Below are 21,655 nucleotides of genomic sequence, written 5' to 3'. Positions count from 1 at the left end.
CGAGGTAATTGAGGTAGATATGTACATATAGGTAGGGGTAAAGTGACTAGGCAACAGGATAGATAATAAGAAGTAGCAGCAGCGTATGGGATGAGTCAAAAGAGTTAGTGCAAAAAGGGTGGTCAATGCAGATAGTCTGGGTAGCTATTTGGTTAACTATTTATTATTATTCTCGTGGCTTGAGGGTAGAAGCTGTTCAGGGTCCTGTTTATTCCTGTCTGGGAGCATCGGTACAGTTTGCAAAAGCAGAGTGAACAGTCTATGACTTGGGTGGCTGCAGTCTTTGACATTGCCTAGTACAGAAGTCCTGGATGGCAGAGAGCTCAGCCCCAGCGATGCACTGCTCCATACGCACTACCCTCTGTAGCACCTTGCGGTTAGATGCCAAGAAGTTGCCAAACCAAGCGATGATGCAGGATGCAGCCAGTCAAGATGCTCTCAATGGTGCAGCTGTAGAACTTTTTGAAGATCTGAGGGCCCATGCCAAATCTTTTCAGCTTCCTGAGGAGGGGGAGGCATTGTCATTGCTGATGTGGGGCGAACAAGGAGTACAGGTGGGGACTAAGCACGCACCCGAGGGGCCCCTGTATTGAGGGGATGTATTGAGGCGGATGTCTTGTTGCCTAGCCTCACCACCTGGGGGCGGCCGGTCAGAAAGTCACAGGGTCCTGAGCTTAGTGATGAGTTTGGAGGGCGCTATGGTGTTGAATGGACCCCAGGAAGAGTAGCTGCTGCTTTTGCAACAGCTAATGGGGATCATAATAAAATACCAAATACCAAACGCTTAGCTGTAGTCAATGAACAGCATTCTCACATAGGTGTTCCTCTTGTCCAGGTGGGAAAGAGCAGTGTGGAGTGCAATAGAGATTGCGTCATCTGTGGATCTGTTGGGGCGGTATGCGAGTTGGAGTGGGTCCAGGGTGTCCATGTCCTTGTTCAGACTCAGAGAAACAGAATATTACAGTTCTTCAGGTCCCGTTGATAGGAGTTCATCCAGTTTGTTCACCAGTGACAGAGGGCAATGGTGGTCTATTTGTTTGCTGACGTAATCTCGTTAGGAGGCTGCCTCACCTGCCTCTTTTTGGCCGCCACTTCCTCTTTCGAGTACCAGGGATTAGGGCCTGGTCCGGAGTACGCAGAACGCCCAGAGCTGCCGATTCGTTGAGGTAGAAATCTTCATCCAAATTGAGGCAAGTGATCGCTGTTCTGATGTCCAGAATACGTTTTCGGTCATAGGAAATGATGGTGGAGACATTGCGTACCAAAAAGTTAAGATCAGCATACATTATTTACATTTTTTAATAGCAGAATAAAATGTCCACTATCCACTGTAGCGCCATCTACTGTAATTTGTTTTTACTATCTCTCTAATCTCTCTGTCTTTCCCTTTCTCTCTCACAGGCAAAAAATGCACTGGCCCATGGTGTCCAGTCTGCCCGCCATGACTGTGACCTMCTGAGGGAGCAGTTTGAGGAGGAGCAGGAGGCCAAGGCAGAGCTGCAACGCGGCATGTCCAAGGCCAACAGTGAGGTGGCTCAGTGGAGGACTAAGTATGAAACTGATGCCATTCAGCGCACAGAGGAGCTGGAGGAGGCCAAGTGAGTCGCACGCAACAGCAGAAACTCACATATAGGGTGTGGATGGTGATGTGGTGGTACGGTAGTCTCAAAAACCCACACCATAGGCAACAGCAGTGTGGTCTGGATTCAATTTTGACACTTTCTTGGCAACTTTAATAAGAAAAAGAATGTGGGGTGGATCCTCTTAAAAATAACCTGTGATCCCCATCTTGCTAGCTGTTATCTTGCTAGCTGTTATCTTGCTAGCTGCTATCTTGCTAGCTGCTATCTTGCTAGCTGTTATCTTGCTAGCTGCTATCTTTGCTAGCTGTTATCTTGCAGCTGCTATCTTGCTAGCTTGCTATCTTGCTATAGCTGCTTGATCTTGCTAGCTGTTATCTTCTGCTATCTGGCTAGCTGCTATCTTGCTAGCTGCTATCTTGCTAGCTGCTCTGCTCTATCTTGCTAGCTGCTATCTTATATTTTATTCAAACAGATACGGTACCCACTGGCACACCACGTCATTTCAACGTGGACAATTTGGGTCATATTTGGTAGATACATTGATCAATAAGATTTCAGCACATTTTCACCCATATTTAAAAAATAAAATAAAATCAATCAGATCATGTAACCGGCGATAGCCGACACCCACATAGCTGATGTTTTTGGCGGTGTCGAAGGTGTAACTTCATTGGAACTGTCAAATCGGTTAGAAGCCGCTCTTGATCATTGTCATCAAGCCACACCTGTCCCACTTGCGTAACAAATTCAGACCAAGAAAGTGTAGCTGTATAGAAATGATGACGCTCAAATTGAAAATCATTAAACTAAAACAATGAGGAGTTCTATCATCCTAATGAACTGTAGGTGTAGATTACATCTGTCATCCTAATGGAGGAGTAGATTCATCATCATCCAAATGGAGGTGTAGATTACATCTATCATCCTAATGGAGGAGTAGATTACATCTATCATCCTAATGGAGGTCTAGATTACATCTATCATCCTAATGGAGGAGTAGATTACATCTATAATCTACCAATGGAGGAGTAGATTCTCTATCATTTCCTAATGGAGGTGTAGATTACATCTATCATCCTAATGGAGGTGTAGATTACATCTATCATCCTAATGGAGGAGTAGATTACATCTATCATCCTAATGGAGGAGTAGATTACATCTATCATCTAATGGAGGTGTAGATTAATCTATCATCCTAATGGAGGTGTAGATTAACATCTATCATCCTATATGGAGGAGTAGATTACATCTATCATCCTAATGGAGGAGTAGATTATCATCTCTAATCATTACTACATCCTAATGGAGGAGTAGATTACATCTATCATCCTAATGAGGGGAGTAGATTACATCTATCATCCTAATGGAGGAGTAGATTACATCTATCATCTAATGGAGGTGTAGATTACATCTATCATCCTAATGGAGGTGTAGATTACATCTATCATCCTAATGGAGGAGTAGACTATATCTATCATCTATCATCCTAATGGAGGTCTAGATTACATCTATCATCCTAATGGAGGAGTAGATTACATCTATCAGCCTAATGGAGGAGTAGATTACATCTATCATCCTAATGGAGGAGTAGATTACATCTATCATCTATCATCTAATGGAGGAGTAGATTACATCTATCATCCTAATGGAGGAGTAGATTACATCTATCATCCTAATGGAGGAGTAGATTACATCTATCATCTATCATCCTAATGGAGGAGTAGATTACATCTATCATCCTAATGGAGGAGTAGATACATCTATCATCCTAATGGAAGTGTAGATTACACTCTATCATCCTATGGAGGAGTAGATTACATCTATCATCTCCTAATGGAGGAGTAGATTACATCTATCATCTATATCTAATGGAGGTCTAGATTACATCTATCATCCTAATGGAGGAGTAGATTACATCTATCATCCTAATGGAGGAGTAGATTACATCTATCAGCCTAAATGGAGGTGTAGATTACATCTATCATCTATCAGCTTAATGAAGGTGTAGATTACATCTATCAGCCTAATGGAGGTGTAGATACATCTATCATCCTAATGAAGAGTAGATTACATCTATCAGCCTAATGAAGATGTAGATTACATCTATCAGCCTAATGGAGGTGTAGATTACATCTATCATCCTAATGGAGGTGTAGATTACATCTATCATCCTAATGGAGGTGTAGATTAACATCTATCATCCTAATGGAGGTGTTATTACATCTATCATCCTAATGGAGGAGTAGATTACATCTATCATCCTAATGGAGGTGTAGATTACATCTATCATCTATCATCCTAATGGAGGTGTAGATTACATCTATCATCCTAATGGAGGTGTAGATTACATCTATCATCCTAATGGAGGTTATGATTACATCTATCATCCTAATGGAGGTGTAGATTACATCTTCATCCTAATGGAGGAGTAGATTACATCTATCAGCCTAATGGAGGAGTAGATTACATCTATCATTCTAATGGAGGAGTAGATTACATCTATCATCCTAATGGAGGTGTAGATTACATCTATCATCCTAATGGAGGTTAGATTACATCTATCACCTAATGGAGGAGTAGATTACTTATCATCTATCATCCTAATGGAGGTGTAGATTACATCTATCATCACTAATGGAGGTGTAGATTACATCTATCATCCTAATGGAGGTGTAGACTACATCTATCACCTAATGGAGGAGTAGATTACATCTATCATCCTAATGGAGTGTAGATTACATCTATCATCCTAATGGAGGTCTAGATTACATCTATCAGCCTAATGGAGGAGTAGATTACATCTATCATCCTAATGGAGGTGTAGATTACATATGTCATCCTAATGGAGGTAGTAGATTACTATATCACCTAATGGAGGAGTAGATTACATCTATCATCCTAATGGAGGAGTAGATTACATCTATCAGCCTAATGGAGGAGTAGATTACATCTATCATCCTAATGGAGGTCTAGATTACAATCTATCATCCTAATGGAGGTGTAGATTACATCTATCATCCTAATGGAGGAGTAAGATTACATCTATCATCCTAATGGAGGAGTAGATTACATCTATCATTCCTAATGGAGGAGTAGATTACATCTATCATCCTAATGGAGGAGTAGACTTACATCTATCATCCTAATGGAGGAGTAGATTACATCTATCATTCTATGGAGGAGTAGATTAACATCTATCATCTAATGAGGAGTAGATTACATCTATCATCCTAATAGGAGGAGTAGATTACATCTATCATCTATCATCTAATGGAGGTGTTGATTACACTCTATCATCCTAATGGAGGAGTAGATTACAAATCTGTCATTCTATCATCCTAATGGAGGTAGATTACATTATCATCTATCATCCTAATGGAGGTGTAGATTACATCTAATCATCCATAATGGAGGAGTAGATTACACATCTATCAATTCCTAATGGAGGAGTAGATTACATTTATCATTCCTACATGGAGGAGTAGATTACATCTATCATCCTAATGGAGGAGTAAGATTTACATCTCATCATCCTTCAATGGAGGTAGTAGATTACATCTATCATCCTAATGGAGGAGTAGATACATTATCCATCCTAATGGAGGAGTACAGATTACATCTATCATCCTAAAATGAGAGGTCTAGATTACATCTATCAGCCTAATGGAGGAGTAGATTACATCTATCATCTAATGGAGGTTAGATTACATCTATTCATCCTAATGGAGGAGTTGATTACATTGATCACCTATCATCCTAATGAAGATAGATTACATCTATCATCCTAATGGACGCGTCTAGATTACATCTATCAGCCTAATGGAGGAGTAGATTACATCTATCATCCTAATGGAGTGTAGTATTACATTTATCATCCTAATGGAGGAGTTGATTACATCTATCATCTATCATCCTAATGAAGATGTAGATTACCATCTAATGCACATCCTTATAATGGAGGAGTAGATTACTCTATCAATGGCTTACCTAATGGAGGAGTAGATTACATCTATCATCCTAATTGGAGGGAGTAGATTACATTACATCTATCATCCTAATGGGGAGGAGCTAGAATTTAACATCTATCACATCTAATGGAGGAGTAGATTACATCTATCCATCCTAATGGAGGAGTAGATTACATCTGTCATCCTAATGGAGGTGTAGATTACATCTATCATCCTAATGGAGGTGTACAGTCGTGGCCAAAAGTTTTGAGAATGACACAAAAAAGTCTGCTGCTTCAGTGTCTTTAGATATTTTTATCAGATGTTACTATGGAATACTAAATTATAATTACAAGCATTTCATAAGTGTCAAAGGCTTTTATTGACAATTACATGAAGTTGATGCAAAGAGTAGATATTTGCAGTGTTGACTTTTATTTTTCAAGAATTGCAATTCATCTGATCACTCTTCATAACATTCTTGAGTATATGCAAATTGCCATCATACAAACTGAGGCAGCAAACTTTGTGAAAATTTATATTTGTGTCATTCTCAAAACTTTTGGCCACGACTGTAGATTACATTTATCACCCTATTGGAGGAGTAGATTACATCTCACATTCCAGTGTTCAAATTTGTAAACAAGGCTGCATGGGATTTCTCTTAATGCGACTCCGTGCAGCCAATGACAGTGCCAGTTTTTATGTGTATGCCAGGTGCCACTTGTGGATTTAACAGCCCTAATGCAGTTCCACCTTTGACACAACTAAATGACCTGGATTTCACCTCGTTGACATTAAAGTATATAGTGCAAGTGATCAATGCCGTTCGAGATTCTGTGCAGATTAATACAGACCGACAACCCTGAACACTTTCTATGATTACATAAGAAGACATTTATTGTTACAGTAACCTCAAAATGTGGCCATGGACGTGTTACTTATTACTCTGTGGAAATCTAATGTACAAGAATAAATACTTGTACATTAGTTTGTAAGATAGTTAATAGCTTAATGTTAGGTGGTCTTACAAAAGTAATATTAAATTGTGAGTCTTGATTAAATTCCACTTTGTCTACAAATGAATAATTAATGTTGCATTCACATCTCCATCTCAACCAAACATCTCAGTTCAGGTAAAGGATGATTTGATTTAGTCATTTTTTAACTTTGATTTTTGGTTGTGAGACTTGAGATGGAGACATGAATCCAACATTTAAATTTACTAACTTGTGGATTCCATTTGAAAGATACCAAACCTTAAAACACTAGGCCTATATGTATTGTCTATTTTTAGTTTAATCCTGGGTTAAATTTAAACAATAGCTGTTGATGACTTCCCATCAACAGCATCATTGATAATCGAATTGATAAAGTATGGTTCCATTTCATTTGCTCTGTTAAACCTTTTGGAATGACTTTGATAGCAACGCAACAGTGAATCTATTAAGTGGAGATTTCTCAACAACCATTTGGTGACAGCCTGTGGCAAATATGGAAGCCCAGTCGGGCTTGGTTAAAACCCTGGATGGGGGACCAAAGGGTAGCTGTAGGTAGATCAACTCTCCAGTAGGAGGTGCTGCCCGGCCTATTGTTTTTTTCTGATAGAGGATATTACGTTCAAGATCTGATGTTGTTTCAAAGGCACAAATTCAACATATTATACGCAAGGTTTGTCAGTGTTGAAAATGTTACCATGTTTATGTAATCCTGTAGTTGAATTTTCACCTTAAAAAACGTTTGTTAATAACTTTTTTCAAATCCAATGTATTTTCCATGTAACAATACATTGACAAATGATGTTGAAACAATGTTGATTTAATAACCAGTTTGTGCCCAGTGGGTAGTTATATAGGCCGTGACATAGTACCAAACTGCCATTCTATTATGTAAGGAGGGAACATTGTGGGAAGCAACCCAGATGTCTAGAGAGACATCTTAATGGTAGGGGGCTCTGAGAAAATGTCAATAAGTATTGTAACATTTGTTTTGGAACAAATTGTTCACAATAAAACCACCCTCTGTCGTCCAACAGGAAGAAGCTGGCCCAGCGTCTGCAGGAGGCTGAAGAGACCATCGAGGCAGTTAACGCCAAGTGCGCCTCCCTGGAGAAGACCAAGCAGAGRCTGCAGGGAGAGGTGGAGGACATGATGATTGACGTTGAGAGAGCTAACGCAATGGCCTCCAACCTTGACAAGAAGCAGAGAAACTTTGACAAGGTGAACATGAATAAACCTCACCCTAGGGTAATATTTTCTGTCTGCTATTGGATCAGTTGTAGTATAATTGTACCATATTCCTGATTCAAAACTCCATCAATGAGTTCTAATGAAAATCCTATGGATTTCCCTAGGTTCTGTCAGAGTGGAAGCAGAAGTATGAGGAGGGTCAGGCTGAGCTCGAAGGAGCTCAGAAGGAGGCTCGCGCTATGAGCACTGAACTCTTCAAGATGAAGAACTCCTACGAGGAGGCTCTGGATCATCTGGAGACTCTGAAGAGAGAGAACAAGAACCTGCAACGTGAGCATCTGACAGCAGTTATATTTTGCTCATGTTTGACTAGTGTTGTAAAAATGGAGGGAGCTTTAACCATCAAAATTACACTAAATTACTATTACACCATCTCTGAGTATGAAATTATATTTTTTATACTCGTGACCATGTTCCTTTGAACAACCCAAGGAAGTGGAGGGCAATTATATTTGCAAGACCATATGAAGTGCTGTTAATTATTTATCTGTTATTATGATTCAATGTCAACTTCAGTGCATTGGTAATATCCACACAAAAAATAATCTCTCAAGTCTAAACTGCTCCTGTGTTTGTGTGTGCAGAGGAGATCTCTGACCTGACTGAGCAGATCGGAGAGACTGGCAAGAGCATCCATGAGCTGGAGAAGGCCAAGAAAACCGTGGAGACAGAGAAGTCTGAGATCCAGACGGCTCTGGAGGAGGCTGAGGTACAAACTACAGCTGTTTGATGGGAAAAGCAGTGTTACACGAGCCAATGCTAGCTACAGTCCAATGATCCCTGTATTGGTGTTTATTGTAGTCATATATATTTAATTGCTGGTGTTATTCACATCCAAATGTATTGAAATCAAATCGCCTGACTGCTTCTCCTTGTCCAGGGCACACTGGAGCACGAGGAATCCAAGATTCTGCGTGTGCAGCTGGAGCTGAACCAGATCAAGGGTGAGGTGGACAGGAAGCTGGCTGAGAAGGATGAGGAGATGGAGCAGATCAAGAGGAACAGCCAGAGGTTGACTGACTCCATGCAGAGCACCCTGGACTCTGAGGTCAGGAGCAGGAATGACGCCCTGAGGGTGAAGAAGAAGATGGAGGGAGACCTGAATGAGATGGAGATCCAGCTGAGCCACGCCAACCGCCAAGCTGCCGAGGCCCAGAAACATCTGAGGAACGTCCAGGGACAGCTAAAGGTAAGGGGAATGGGACATCAGGCTCAAACATCTGAGGAACGTCCAGGGACACCTAAAGGGAATGGGACATCAGGCTCAAACATCTGAAGAACGTCCAGGGACACCTAAAGGTAAAGGGACATCAAGCTCAAACATCTGATGAACGTCCAGGGACACCTAAAGGTAAAGGGAATGGGACATCAGGCTCAAACATCTGAGGAACGTCCAGGGACACCTAAAGGTAAAGGGAATGGGACATCAAGCTCAAACAGCTGAGAATGGGGAGGGATTTGTTTGTGAACCTTTAAAAAAGGCTTGAACCAAGGAATTTAAAATATTGAATAGATTGGACTAATATACTGTAGAAATTTAGGGATATTGAGGAAATTCTTACCAATAAACATTTTTATCACCGATCCTATCACCTCTACTTCCACAAGTCCTAATAAACCTGTCATTATGAACCCCAGGATGCCCAACTGCACCTTGATGACGCCGTCCGTGCCTCAGAGGACATGAAGGAGCAGGCAGCCATGGTGGAGCGCAGAAACGGTCTGATGGTGGCTGAAATCGAGGAGCTGAGAGTTGCCCTGGAGGTGACAGAGAGAGGCCGTAAAGTGGCTGAGACTGAGCTGGTAGACGCCAGCGAGCGTGTTGGGCTGCTGCACTCCCAGGTACAGGTCAAAATCAATTTCTTATGAAACTCAACCAAACATACCATTTACACAGTGCTTGCTTTTATATGTCGTAACTTCTGCCTTATGACATATAAGTTATCTTGAGAGTCAAACAATTTGTCTTGTTTCTTCCAGAACACCAGCCTTCTGAACACCAAGAAGAAGCTGGAGACTGACCTGGTGCAGGTGCAGGGAGAGGTGGATGATATCGTCCAGGAAAGCAGGAATGCAGAGGAGAAGGCCAAGAAGGCCATCACTGATGTGAGTTCTTATGATCTATTGAATTACATCAACTTCATTTGGCCCCAATGGTAACGGTAGTATTGGCTGAGCCTCAAGGCATCCCAGTTTGAGGCAACGTCGATTCTAACAGCCTCATAAATACATTTAATCTACAGTGCCTTCAGAAAGTATTCATACCCCTTGACTAATTCCACATTTTGTTGTGTTACTGCTTGAATTCAAAATGGATTAAATAGATTTTTATCTCACCAATCTACACACCCCATAATGACAAAGTGAAAACATGTTTTTAGGACATTTTTGAAATATGTTAAATGAAATACAGATGTCATTTCCATAAGTATCACACCCCTGAGTCAATACTTTGTAGAAGCACCTTTGACAGTGATTACAGCTTTGATTCGTCTTGGGTATGTCTGTATCAGCTTTGCACATCTGGATTTGAGGATTTTCTCCCATTCATCCTTGCAGATTTTCTCAAGCTCTGTTATTAAGTTCTATGGGGACTGGATGTGAACAGAAGTTTTCCACAGATTTTCAATGGGATTCAAGTCTGGGCTTTTACTGCACTTTCACATTCTTGCTCTGAAGCCATTCCAGTGTTGCTTTGGCTGTATGCTTGGGGTCATTGCCACATTTTTGCCGTAGTCTATGGTCACTGGCACTCTTAGTCAGGTTTACATGTATTTGGCTCCATTCATGGTTCCCTCTATCTTTACCAGTCTCCCTGCCGCTGAAAAGCAGCCCCATAGCATGATGCTGCCACCACCATGCTTCACAGTAGGGATGCTGCCACCACCATGCTTCACAGTAGGGATGCTGCCACCACCATGCTTCACAGTAGGGATGGTGATAGAAGGGTGTAATAGCACTTTGCATTCAGGCCAAAGAGTTATATTTTTGTGTCAGAATCTTTTACCTTATGCTCACAGCCGTTCATGTGCCTTTTTTGCAAACTCCAGGCGTGCTGTCATGTGCCTTTCTCTCAGGAGTGGCTTCCATCTAGACTGACGTAGGGGATAACCCTGGACAGGGCCAACCAGGCAGGACATAACCCCACCCACTTTGCCAAAGCACAGTCCCCTCACCACTAAAGGGATATCAACAGATCACCAACTTACTACCCTGAGACAAGGCTGAGTATAGCCCACTAAGATCTCCTCCAACGAACAAGCCCGAGGGGGGCGCAAAACACTCAAGTGACGCACCCCTCCTAGGAACGGCATGGAAGAGCACTAGTAAGCCAGTGACTCAGCTGTCACGTTCCTGACCTGTTTTCCCTTGTTTTGTATTTATTTAGTATGGTCAGGGCGTGAGTTGGGTGGGTTGTCTATGTGTGATTTTCTATGTTGGGATTTTGTGTTCGGCCTGGTATGATTCTCAATCAGAGGCAGCTGTCAATCGTTGTCCCTGATTGAGAATCATACTTAGGCAGCCTGGGTTTCACGTGTGTTTTGTGGGTGTTTGTCTACCGTGTTTTCACCACACGGTACTGTTTCGGTTTTCTGCACTTCGTTTATTGTTTTGTATTTCAGTGTTCAGTTTCGGTTTTAATAAATCATCATGAGCACGAACCACTCTGCATATTGGTCCGATCCTTCTCGCCTCTCCTCGTCCGATGAGGAGGACGAAATAGACTATCGTTACATCAGCCCCTATAATAGGGTCAGAGAATCCCAGTGGAGAGAGCTGAGCAGGCCAGGCTGACACAGCAAAGGATAGCACTGCAGTGATATGATCAAGATTTTAGCAGCCATATTTCAAATCAAATCACATTGTATTAGTCACATGCGCCGAATACAACAAATGTAGACCTTACAGTGAAATGCTTACTTACGAGCCCCTAACCAACAATGCAGTTAAAAAAAATATGGATAAGAATAAGGAATAAAAGAAACAAGTAATTAAAGAGCAGCGGTAAAATATCAACATCAAGACTATATACAAATGATAACAACAGAGAGTAGCAGCGATGAAAAAGAGGGCAGTGGTTACCTGTAATCCATTGCTTCTGGTTTGGGTATGTACGTACGGTCACTGTGGGGACGACATCATCGATGCACTTATTGATGAAGCCAATGACTGATGTGGTGTACTTATCAATGTCATCGGAGGAATCCCGGAACATATTCCAGTCTGTGCTAGCAAACAGTCCTGTAGCTTAGCATCTGCTTCATCTGACCACTTTTTTATTGATCTAGTCACTGGTCCTTCCCGATACATTTTTTGCTTGTAAGCAGGAATCAGGAGGATAGAATTATGGTCAGATTTGCCAAATGGAGGGCGAGGGCGACCTTTGTATGCGTCTCTGTGTGTGGAGTAAAGGTGGTCCAGAGTTTTTTTTCCTCTGGTTGCACATATAACATGCTGATAGTAATTTGGTAAAACTGATTTAAGTTTCCCTGCATTAAAGTCCCTGGCTACTAGAAGCGCCACCTCTAGGTGAGCGTTTTCTTGTTTTTCATACAGATGAAAACTCTCTAGATAGTGTTGTCGTTCAGCCACGTCTATGCACGTCTATCCACGTCTCCGTGAAGTATAAGATATTACAGTTTTGAATGTCCCGTTGGTAGTTTAATCTTCCACGTAGGTCATCTATTTTATTGGCCAAAGATTGCACGTTTGCTTGCAGAATGGATGGAAGTGTTTTTTTTCCCGATTGCTTACGAATTCTCAGAAGGCAGCCCGCCCTCCGGCCCCTTTTTCTCCGCCTCCTCTTCACGTATATCACGGGGATCTGGGCCTATTCCTGAGAAAGAAGTGTATCGTTCGCGTCGGCCTCGTCAGACTCGTTAAAGGAAAAAAAGATAGTAGAGCATTGCAGTAGTCTAATCTAGAAGTGACAAAAATATGGATTAGCTTTTCAGCATAATTTTTGGACAACATGTTTTACATTTTTGCAATGTTATGATGGTGGGAAAAAAGCTGCCCTTGAAATATTCTTGATATGTTCATCAAGAGAGAGATCAGGGTCCAGAGTAACGCCGAGGCCCTTCAGTTTTATTTGAGGTGACTGTACAACCATCATTATTGTTAGTCAGATCAAAAAGCAGATCTCTTTGTTTCTTGGGGCCTAGAACAAGCATCTCTGTTTTGTCTGAGTTTAAAAGTAAAACGTTTGCCGCAGTCCACTTCCTTATGTCTGAAACACAGGCTTCCAGGGTAGGCAATTTTGGAGCTTCACCATGTTTTGTCAAAATGCACAGCTGTGTGTCGTCCCCATAGCAGTGAGAGTTGAAATTGTGTTTTCAAATGACATCACCAAGAGTTAGAATATATAGTGAAAACGATAGTGGTACTAAAATGTTGAAAATTCTAATAATTAGCTGGTTGATAATCTGCATCCAGTTAAATATAACTGAGGTTGGAGCAAAAACCTACAGAACGGTTGGAGAACCCTGGTCTAGAGAGACATACATTAAACAAACTACCATTCCAGGCGGCCATGATGGCTGAGGAGCTGAAGAAGGAGCAGGACACCAGYTCTCACCTGGAGAGGATGAAGAAGAACCTGGAGGTCACAGTCAAGGACCTGCAGCACCGCCTGGATGAGGCTGAGAATCTGGCCATGAAGGGAGGCAAGAAGCAGCTCCAGAAACTGGAGTCCAGGGTGAGTTAACAACAGGGTGGATTGGAGTGGATTGAAAAACAGATTTCTGGATATTTATTTGGGCATGGTGTAATGACTTTTTCTCTCAATAACCCACCTAGATAATGAAAAGCTGCTGTTAACATTACAGATCCCTTCAATTAAAATTGTAAAAGTATATATAGTAGAAGACTTGTCATGTTTTGTCTTTGATCATGTCTTGTCCCTGTGCTTCCCTCTGCTGGTCTTATTAGGTTCTTTCCCTCTTTCTCTCTCTCTCTCTCCTCCTCCCTCTCTCCCTCTCCCGCTCTCTCTCTCTATCGTTCCGTTCCTGCTCCCAGCTGTTTCTCATTCTCCTAACGACCTCATTTACTCTTTCACACCTGTCCCCTATTTTGCCCTCTGATTAGAGTCCCTATTTCTCCCTCTGTTTCCCGCTCTCGTGCCCTGTGTTCTGACTTCTCGACTTTGATTGTTGTGCTTGCTTCCTGTGTCCCTCTGTTCCGCCTGGTCGTGTTCTTTGCCCTCTTCAGATGCGCGTGTGAGCAGGTGTCTATGTCAGCTACGGCCAGTGCTTCCTGAAGCGACCTGCAGTCGTGGTCGTGTCTCCAGTCGTTCTCTCTATTGACGAGAGGATTTCAGTTTCCTGTTTTGGATTTACCATTGATAAACCAGGAGATCATTATTTGTTTAATACTGGAATAATAAAAGACTCTGTTACTATTACGCGCTGGCTTTGGGTCTCATTCACCAGCATAACAGAAAGAATCCGACCAAGATGGACCAGCGACTATGGATTCTCTCAACACTGGCCGTCGAGTTCCCCGGGAGCAAGTGGCTCGGCAGACACAGAGCAGGAATTGTTTGCTGCTCGTCATGCAGTTGGAGCACCCTGGCCGGTCAGGTGCCTCGATCTCTCTGGAACAGTTTTCAGAGTCTTCGTCTCTGTGCAACCCCAGCTACTTCCTGGTCTTCTCGAGTCTCCGAACCTAGGGTTCTGAGATTAACTCCCTCCGATGTTGACTGCTGGGCGGCCCACGGGAGTGCGCGCTCTCTTCTCTCACCCCAGTTGGATATATGTGTGTCTCTCTCCCAGCGCACACAGACACGTACTCTATGAGTAGAGCTTCGGAACTCGCTCTACTCACTCCTGATGTCCCGCCCTCATCCGGCCGCCGGCACCCCCCCTCACGGGAGTGGGGCACACGCTATCTGGGAGGCAGGGTGAGTGTCTACTGACGATTATCTGAACTTTAAAGAGAGAGATGATACGGGTTTTTGATCGTTCAGTTTTTGGAAGGAGGCTTCCAGGGCCTGGCTTCCCTATGTCAAGGTGATCGATCATAACGATTACTCTAGTAGTTTCGCACTCTGCTGCATCCAGTGACTGGAACGAGCCGGCGTTGCTCGCTCGTTTTCTGGAGGGACTCCACGCTGAGGTTAAGGATGAGATTCTTCCGCGGAGGTTCCTTCCAGCGTGGACTCTTTGATGCACCTGCCATCCGCATAGAACGACGGGTAGATCTTCGTCACCGAGGGCTCGTGGAAGCAGAGCTCCGCGTTATAACGGTGTTTCCCCTCTCCGCTATCTCACCATGCTCCTCTCCACCGGCTCAGAGACTGAGCACCATGCAGCTGGAGGGTATTCGCATCCCGACTAAGGAGAGGAACGAGAATCACCCAAACCGCCTTTGCCTCTATTGCGGTTCGCTGACGATTATTTGTCATGTCATGTCCAGATAAACAGCACGCAGTGCTCATCAGTAAGCGGAGGCTATCTGTGTGAAGCAAGCTACTAAAACCCCCCGCCCCCGGCCGCCTCCCCCCGACCCCCCTCCCCGCCCGCCCACGCCCCACCCGTCCTCGCCGCCCCTTCACCCGCCCCCTCCCCTCTCCCCCACCGCCGCTACCCCCCCCCGCCCATCCCCGCCCGCCGCCCCCCCCCCCCCCCCCCCCCACCACCCCCTCACCCCGCCCCCCCACCCCCCCCCCCCCTCCCCCCAGCGCCCCACCCCGCCATCCCCTGCGCCTCTCGCTCCCCCCACGCCCCGCTCCACACGACCCCCACCCCCCTCGGCAACCCCCCACCCTGCACAAACCCCCCCCCCCCTCACAGCTCTCCCTCCAACCGCACACGCCCCTCCCCCCCCCCCCCCCCCACCCACGCTCCAACCCTCCCGCCCCCACCACCCCACCAGATCAGAATCAAAGCCCCAGCAAGTACAGATCAGAAAAGGGAAAAGGGCTACTGGTACGCATACTCGCAGTCCTTCCATCAAGATCCTGTACTACTTGTCGGTCCATCTACGCTGGACCGGTTCGGCTGCTTCCTGCAGTGCCTTGATAGACTCTGGGGCTGAGGGTTGTTTTATGGACGAAGCATGGGCTCGGAAACATGACATTCCTCTCAGACAGTTAGGGAAGCCCACGCCCATGTTCGCCTTAGATGGTAGTCTTCTCCCCAGTATCAGATGTGAGACACTACCTTTAACCCTCACAGTATCTGGTAACACAGTGAGACCATTTCCTTTTTGATTTTTCGTTCACCTTTTACACCTGTTGTTTTGGGTCATCCCTGGCTAGTATGTCAAATCCTTCTATTAATTGGTCTAGTAATTCTATCCTATCCTGGAACGTTTCTTGTCATGTGAAGTGTTTAATGTCTGCTATCCCTCCTGTGTCTTCTGTCCCTCTACTCAGGAGGAACCTGGTGATTGACAGGAGTGCCGGAGGAATATCATGATCTGCGCACGGTCTTCAGTCGGTCCAGAGCCAGCTCCCTTCCTCCTCACCGGTCGTATGATTGTTGTATTGATCTCCTTCCGGGGACCACTCCCCTCGGGGTAGACTATACTCTCTGTCGGCTCCCGAACGTAAGGCTCTCGAGGATTATCTGTCTGTTTCTCTCGACGCCGGTACCGTGTGCTTCTTCCTCTCCGCCGGAGCGGGTTTTTTCTTTGTTAAGAAGAAGGACGTACTCTGCGCCCCTGCGGTGGATTATCGAGGGCTGAATGACATAACGGTTAAGAATCGTTATCCGCTTCCCCTTATGTCGTCAGCCTTCGAGATTTGCAGGGAGCCAGGTGCTTTACTAAGTTGGACCTTCGTAACGCTTACCATCTCGTACGCATCAGAGAGGGGGACGAGTGGAAAACGGCGTTTAACACTCCGTTAGGGCATTTTGAATACCGGGTTCTGCCGTTCGGTCTCGCTAATGCTCCAGCTGTCTTTCAGGCATTAGTTAATGATGTACTGAGAGACATGCTGAACATTTTTGTTTTCGTTTACCTTGACGATATCTGATTTTTTCACCGTCACTCGAGATTCATGTTCAGCACGTTCGACGTGTACTCCAGCGCTTTAGAGAATTGTCTCTACGTGAAGGCTGAGAAGTACGCCTTTCATGTCTCCTCTGTCACATTTCTCGGTTTGTTATTTCCGCTGAAGGCATTCAGATGGATCCCGCTAAGGTCCAGGCTGTCAGCGATTGGCCCGTTCCTAAGTCACGTGTCGAGTTGCAGCGCTTTCTCGGTTTCGCTAATTCTTATCGGCGTTTCATTCGTAATTCGGTCAAGTGGCTGCCCTCTCACAGCTCTGACTTCTGTCAAGACTTGCTTTAAGTGGTCCGGTTCCGCCCAGGGAGCTTTTGATCTCCTCAAGAAGCGTTTACATCCGCCCCTATCCTTGTTATTCCTGACGTCACTAAACAATTCATTGTCGAGGTTAGACGCGCGTTTCAGACAGAGGTCCGCAATCACGTCACAGTTTGGAGGGAGTTCTGTCGTTTGATTGGTGCTTCCGTCAGTCTCTCTTCCGGGTTTCATCCCCAGTCTAACGGTCAAGCGAAAGGGCCAATCAGTCGATTGGTCGCATATTACGCAGCCTTTCGTTTCGAAACCTGCGTCTTGGGCAGAACAGCTCCCCTGGGCTGAGTACGCTCACAACTCGCTTCCTTCGTCTGCTACCGGTCTATCTCCGTTTCAGAGTAGTCTTGGGTACCAGCCTCCTCTGTTCTCGTCCCAGCTCGCCGAGTCCAGCGTTCCCCCGCTCAGGCTTTGTCCAACGTTGTGAGCGCACCTGGAGGAGGGTCAGGTCTGCACTTTGCCGTTACAGGGCGCAGACTGTGAGAGCGCGCCAATAAACGTAGGATTAAGAGTCCTAGGTATTGTCGCGGTCAGAGAGTGTGGCTTTCCCACTCGTAACTTCCCTTACGACAGCTTCTCGCAAGTTGACTCCGCGGTTCATTGGTCCGTTCCGTGTCTCTCAGGTCGTCAATCCTGTCGCTGTGCGACTGCTTCTTCCGCAACATCTTCGTCGCGTCCACCCTGTCTTCCATGTCTCTTGTGTCAAGCCTTTTCTTCGCGCCCCGCTGTTCGTCTTCCCTCCCCCCCCCGTCCTTGTCGAGGGCGCTCCTATTTACAAGGTACGGAAGATCATGGACATGCGTTCTCGGGGACGTGGTCACCAGTACTTAGTGGATTGGGAGGGTTACGGTCTCGAGGAGAGGAGTTGGGTTCCATCTCGGGACGTGCTGGACCGTTCGTTGATTGATGATTTCCTTCGTTGCCGCCAGGGTTCCTCCTCGAGTGCGCCAGGGAGGCGCTCGGTGAGTGGGGGGTACTGTCATTTTGTCTTTGATCATGTCTTGTCCTCTGTGCTTCCCTCTGCTGGTCTTATTAGTTTTTCCTCTTTTCTCTCTCTCTCTCTCTCCTCCTCCTCTCTCCTCTCTCCCCCGCTCTCTCTCTCTATCGTTCCGTCCTGCTCCCAGCTGTTTCTCATTCTCCTAACGACCTCATTTACTCTTTCACACCTGTCCCCTATTTTGCCCTCTGATTAGAGTCCCTATTTCTCCTCTGTTGTTCCCGCTCTGTCCTTGTCGGATTCTTGTTTGATGTTTGCTGTCCTGTGTCCTTGTTCCGCCCTGTCGTGTTCTTTGCCCTCTTCAGATGCTGCGTGTGAGCAGGTGTCTATGTCAGCTACGGCCAGTGCCTTCCTGAAGCGACCTGCAGTCTGTGGTCGCGTCTCCAGTCGTTCCTCTCTATTGACGAGAGGATTTCAGTTTCCTGTTTTGGATTTACCATTGATAATATCCAGGAGAATCATTATTTGTTTAATACTGGAATAAAGACTCTGTTACTATTACGTCGCTTTTGGGTCCTCATTCACCAGCATAACAAGACTATACCTCTGTGTTGCAAAGATTTGTTATGTATGATTTAACCACCTCAAACAAATGCCTATGTTAATTTCTTCTACAAAGGTGCGTGAGCTTGAGACTGAGTTGGAGTCCGAGCAGAAAAGAGGTGTAGATGCGGTCAAGGGAGTCCGCAAGTATGAGCGCCGAGTCAAGGAGCTCACTTACCAGGTAAGAGAAAGTGCCTTCTTCACACAATTTACACTAACACAAACAGGTTTGTGTATAAAACTGAGGCAGTGAATCTTTGATTTTGTCCCACAGACTGACGAGGATAAGAAGAACGTTGGCAGGCTTCAGGACCTGGTAGATAAGCTGCAGATGAAAGTGAAGGCCTACAAGAGGCAGGCTGAGGAAGCAGTAAGTCACATGCTGTACTTAGTCAAATACTCTGAAAGCATGCTTTCGAAAAACATATTTTTCCCTCGTTAACTTCATGTAAATATAGTTTAGTTACAGCTGAGATCCACAAAAGGTGAAACACTGGTCGCCCCAGGCGCATTTGTTATTGTTTTTGTTTTGTTTATCAAACAAAGGAGATGAGTATGAAGTGTTGTGGTAAAATAAAATCTATTGTGTGTGCAAGTTAGTGAAACTTGCAACCCCTACCTCTACCCAACAGTGCAGTAGTCAATAATAGTATAACCCTAACACGAGAAATAAACAAGAGGAAAATTATAGATAATTTAAGTCAATGATGTGAAAACAAAAAAAGTTTGTTGTTTTAACAAACATCTTCATTGTCATAAATAACATCTTTGTTGTTGTAATAACATCTTTGTTGTTGTAATAACATCTTTGTTGTTGTAATACCATCTTTGTTGTTGTAATAACATTGTTGGTTGTAAATAACCAATTCTTGTTGTTAATAACATTGTTGTTGTAATAACATCTTTGTTGTTGTAATAACATCTTTGTTGTTGTAATAACATCTTTGTTGTTGTAATAACATCTTTGTTGTAGTAATAACATCTTTGGTGTTGTAATAACATTGTTGTTATTGTAATAACGGACTCCAACTTTGAAGTGCTTCTGCACATCAGTCAATATTGACTCAATTGATATTGCAAGTAATTGCTGAAGACATTATGCACATTTCTCAGTGCTACCTACTTAAAGTATAGGGTTAGTATTAATATTAATTTGCTGTCCTGGGGACTGGTCTACTGGTAGTGCCGCCACCCTTGGATCACATATGCCCCTGCAGGCAGTGGTTTGGTCCCCGTTCACCATGCAGGCAGCGGTTTGATCCCCGTTCACACTTTCTCTGCTGTATCATCTAGCTCCCTATTTACAGCACATTGCTATCTGAAGATAAAAAACAAACTTAAAATACTTATTTTTAAAGAATATGAATTTGCTTCCTGAATCTTCAAACAATATAGTGATGTTCTGCTCTCCCTCTCAGGAGGAAGCAGCCAACCAGCACATGTCTAAGTTCAGGAAGGTGCAGCATGAGCTGGAGGAGGCTGAGGAGCGTGCTGACATTGCTGAGACTCAAGTCAACAAGCTCAGAGCCAAGACCCGTGACAGTGGAAAGGTAAAGAGCTGCTGCCTAACCTACACCCGATTCATGTTCAAATATGACCACATCAACTCCACCTATTCTTCAGTATAATTCAAACTGAAATGGAACTTTGAAATTCAAAATAGAAAATCCAAGCTTATCACTGAGCCTTAAATGCTTGATCGATTATATTATTTTGATGTTCATTAATTTTGCATGTTCATTATTAATACCGATCCATTCATTTATTTCTTCCTTCTTACAGGGCAAAGAAGCTTCTGAATAAACAAGATCAAAGTCTCTTAACATTTCACTGTGTTGCAAAAATATGATTTTCATGGTGAAATTGTGAGCATTGATTAAAAACATGTTGGCCAACATATACTTTTTTTTGTCGTGTCTTACTATTATTTAATTATAGGACATGCTATTTTATCAAATTGATTACCTAATGTTTAATTGATTACGTGATTGAATTAAACCATGCCTCAATTAAAGTATTAATAACCTGGGGCACCATGGAAGCATTAATTTATATAGAGCGGTTATCTCCCGAATCCACTCTCTTAAAGATCTGAAGATCTTTTATATYAATAGCAGTCAATTATTAATCGTCACCTCGATCGGTCTCATTCTGATTGTCGTAAGTACTTGGTTATCTTCACGAACTCTAGCTAATAAGTTGAATCAGCCATACACAAATTGGCTTAATTATTTATTCACTAAATACCTAAATAATCACACAGAATGACATATATATATACACAGGATAGATCCCACATCGATTACTAATCATGTCATGAAAAGCCCCTAGTGGGCTAACCCGATATGACGGCTGGTTACACAAGGGAAGGGGGTTGGGTTTGAATGAAAGAGCGGGAAGACTGAGGGACAAAGGGTCTCTATCGGACCTTGAGAAGCTACCGTAAATACAGAATCTTCTGCATTCTAATAACCTCCCATTCGGAAAAGGAAAACGCAAGATATATATTTACTCTGAGCTGCGCTTCGATAGATGGGTCGAAGATGGAAGACTAGTTTACCCAGCAGAGATCACCATTGTCCTTTGAAGAATCTTTCTGGTCGCAGTGTTGTAGAGCAGATACGTTGTAGTACCCTGTTGTTCTTAGGAGATTGTCTGTCCTTTCCTAGGCCACGTACGTTTACAGCTGATAACTCGACATCTAGGATGTATCACTTCTTTAGTGAATAATTGTTCAAAGTTCATACTACTAAGTTGCCATAATCAACTCATGCTGTATTCTGGCTGGTCTAATCGAAATTCCCCATTCCAGCGTGGTGATCGTCACCTCCACGTTGAAATTTGCCCTTTTAAACGTTAGGACAGTAGTCCTAACATTTCTGGAACTAAATGTTAGGGTTAGGGGTTAGGGTTAGGGTTAGGAGGGTTAGGGTCAGGAGGGTTAGGGTTAGGGTTGGGGTTAGGGTTAGGGTTAGGGTTAGGGTTGGGGTTAGGGTTGGGGTTAGGGTTAGGGTT

The 21,655-nt window shown here is 44.0% G+C and overlaps 1 protein-coding gene across 1 annotated transcript in view; it reads left to right on the top strand.

Moving 5' to 3' along the window:
• The window catches only part of LOC112073748 (myosin heavy chain, fast skeletal muscle-like), a 39,037-nt gene extending 18,498 nt beyond the window's left edge, over positions 1-20,539 (top strand). The window contains exons 28-39 of the mRNA XM_024140983.2: positions 1,402-1,598; positions 7,566-7,749; positions 7,884-8,049; positions 8,364-8,488; positions 8,660-8,968; positions 9,418-9,621; positions 9,760-9,885; positions 13,307-13,477; positions 18,717-18,821; positions 18,915-19,010; positions 20,059-20,190; positions 20,423-20,539. Of these exons, the coding sequence (XP_023996751.1) occupies positions 1,402-1,598; positions 7,566-7,749; positions 7,884-8,049; positions 8,364-8,488; positions 8,660-8,968; positions 9,418-9,621; positions 9,760-9,885; positions 13,307-13,477; positions 18,717-18,821; positions 18,915-19,010; positions 20,059-20,190; positions 20,423-20,443 (1,836 nt within the window). The 3' untranslated portion in view covers positions 20,444-20,539. The remainder of the gene's footprint in view (positions 1-1,401; positions 1,599-7,565; positions 7,750-7,883; positions 8,050-8,363; positions 8,489-8,659; positions 8,969-9,417; positions 9,622-9,759; positions 9,886-13,306; positions 13,478-18,716; positions 18,822-18,914; positions 19,011-20,058; positions 20,191-20,422) is intronic.
• The last annotated feature ends 1,116 nt before the right edge of the window (positions 20,540-21,655 follow it).

The sequence above is a fragment of the Salvelinus sp. IW2-2015 genome, unplaced genomic scaffold (assembly GCF_002910315.2).
Source record: "Salvelinus sp. IW2-2015 unplaced genomic scaffold, ASM291031v2 Un_scaffold2350, whole genome shotgun sequence".
NCBI classification, from domain to species: domain Eukaryota; kingdom Metazoa; phylum Chordata; class Actinopteri; order Salmoniformes; family Salmonidae; genus Salvelinus; species Salvelinus sp. IW2-2015.
The sequence above is the reverse complement of the archived record's forward strand: the minus strand, read 5'-3'. Positions and strand labels throughout refer to the sequence as shown.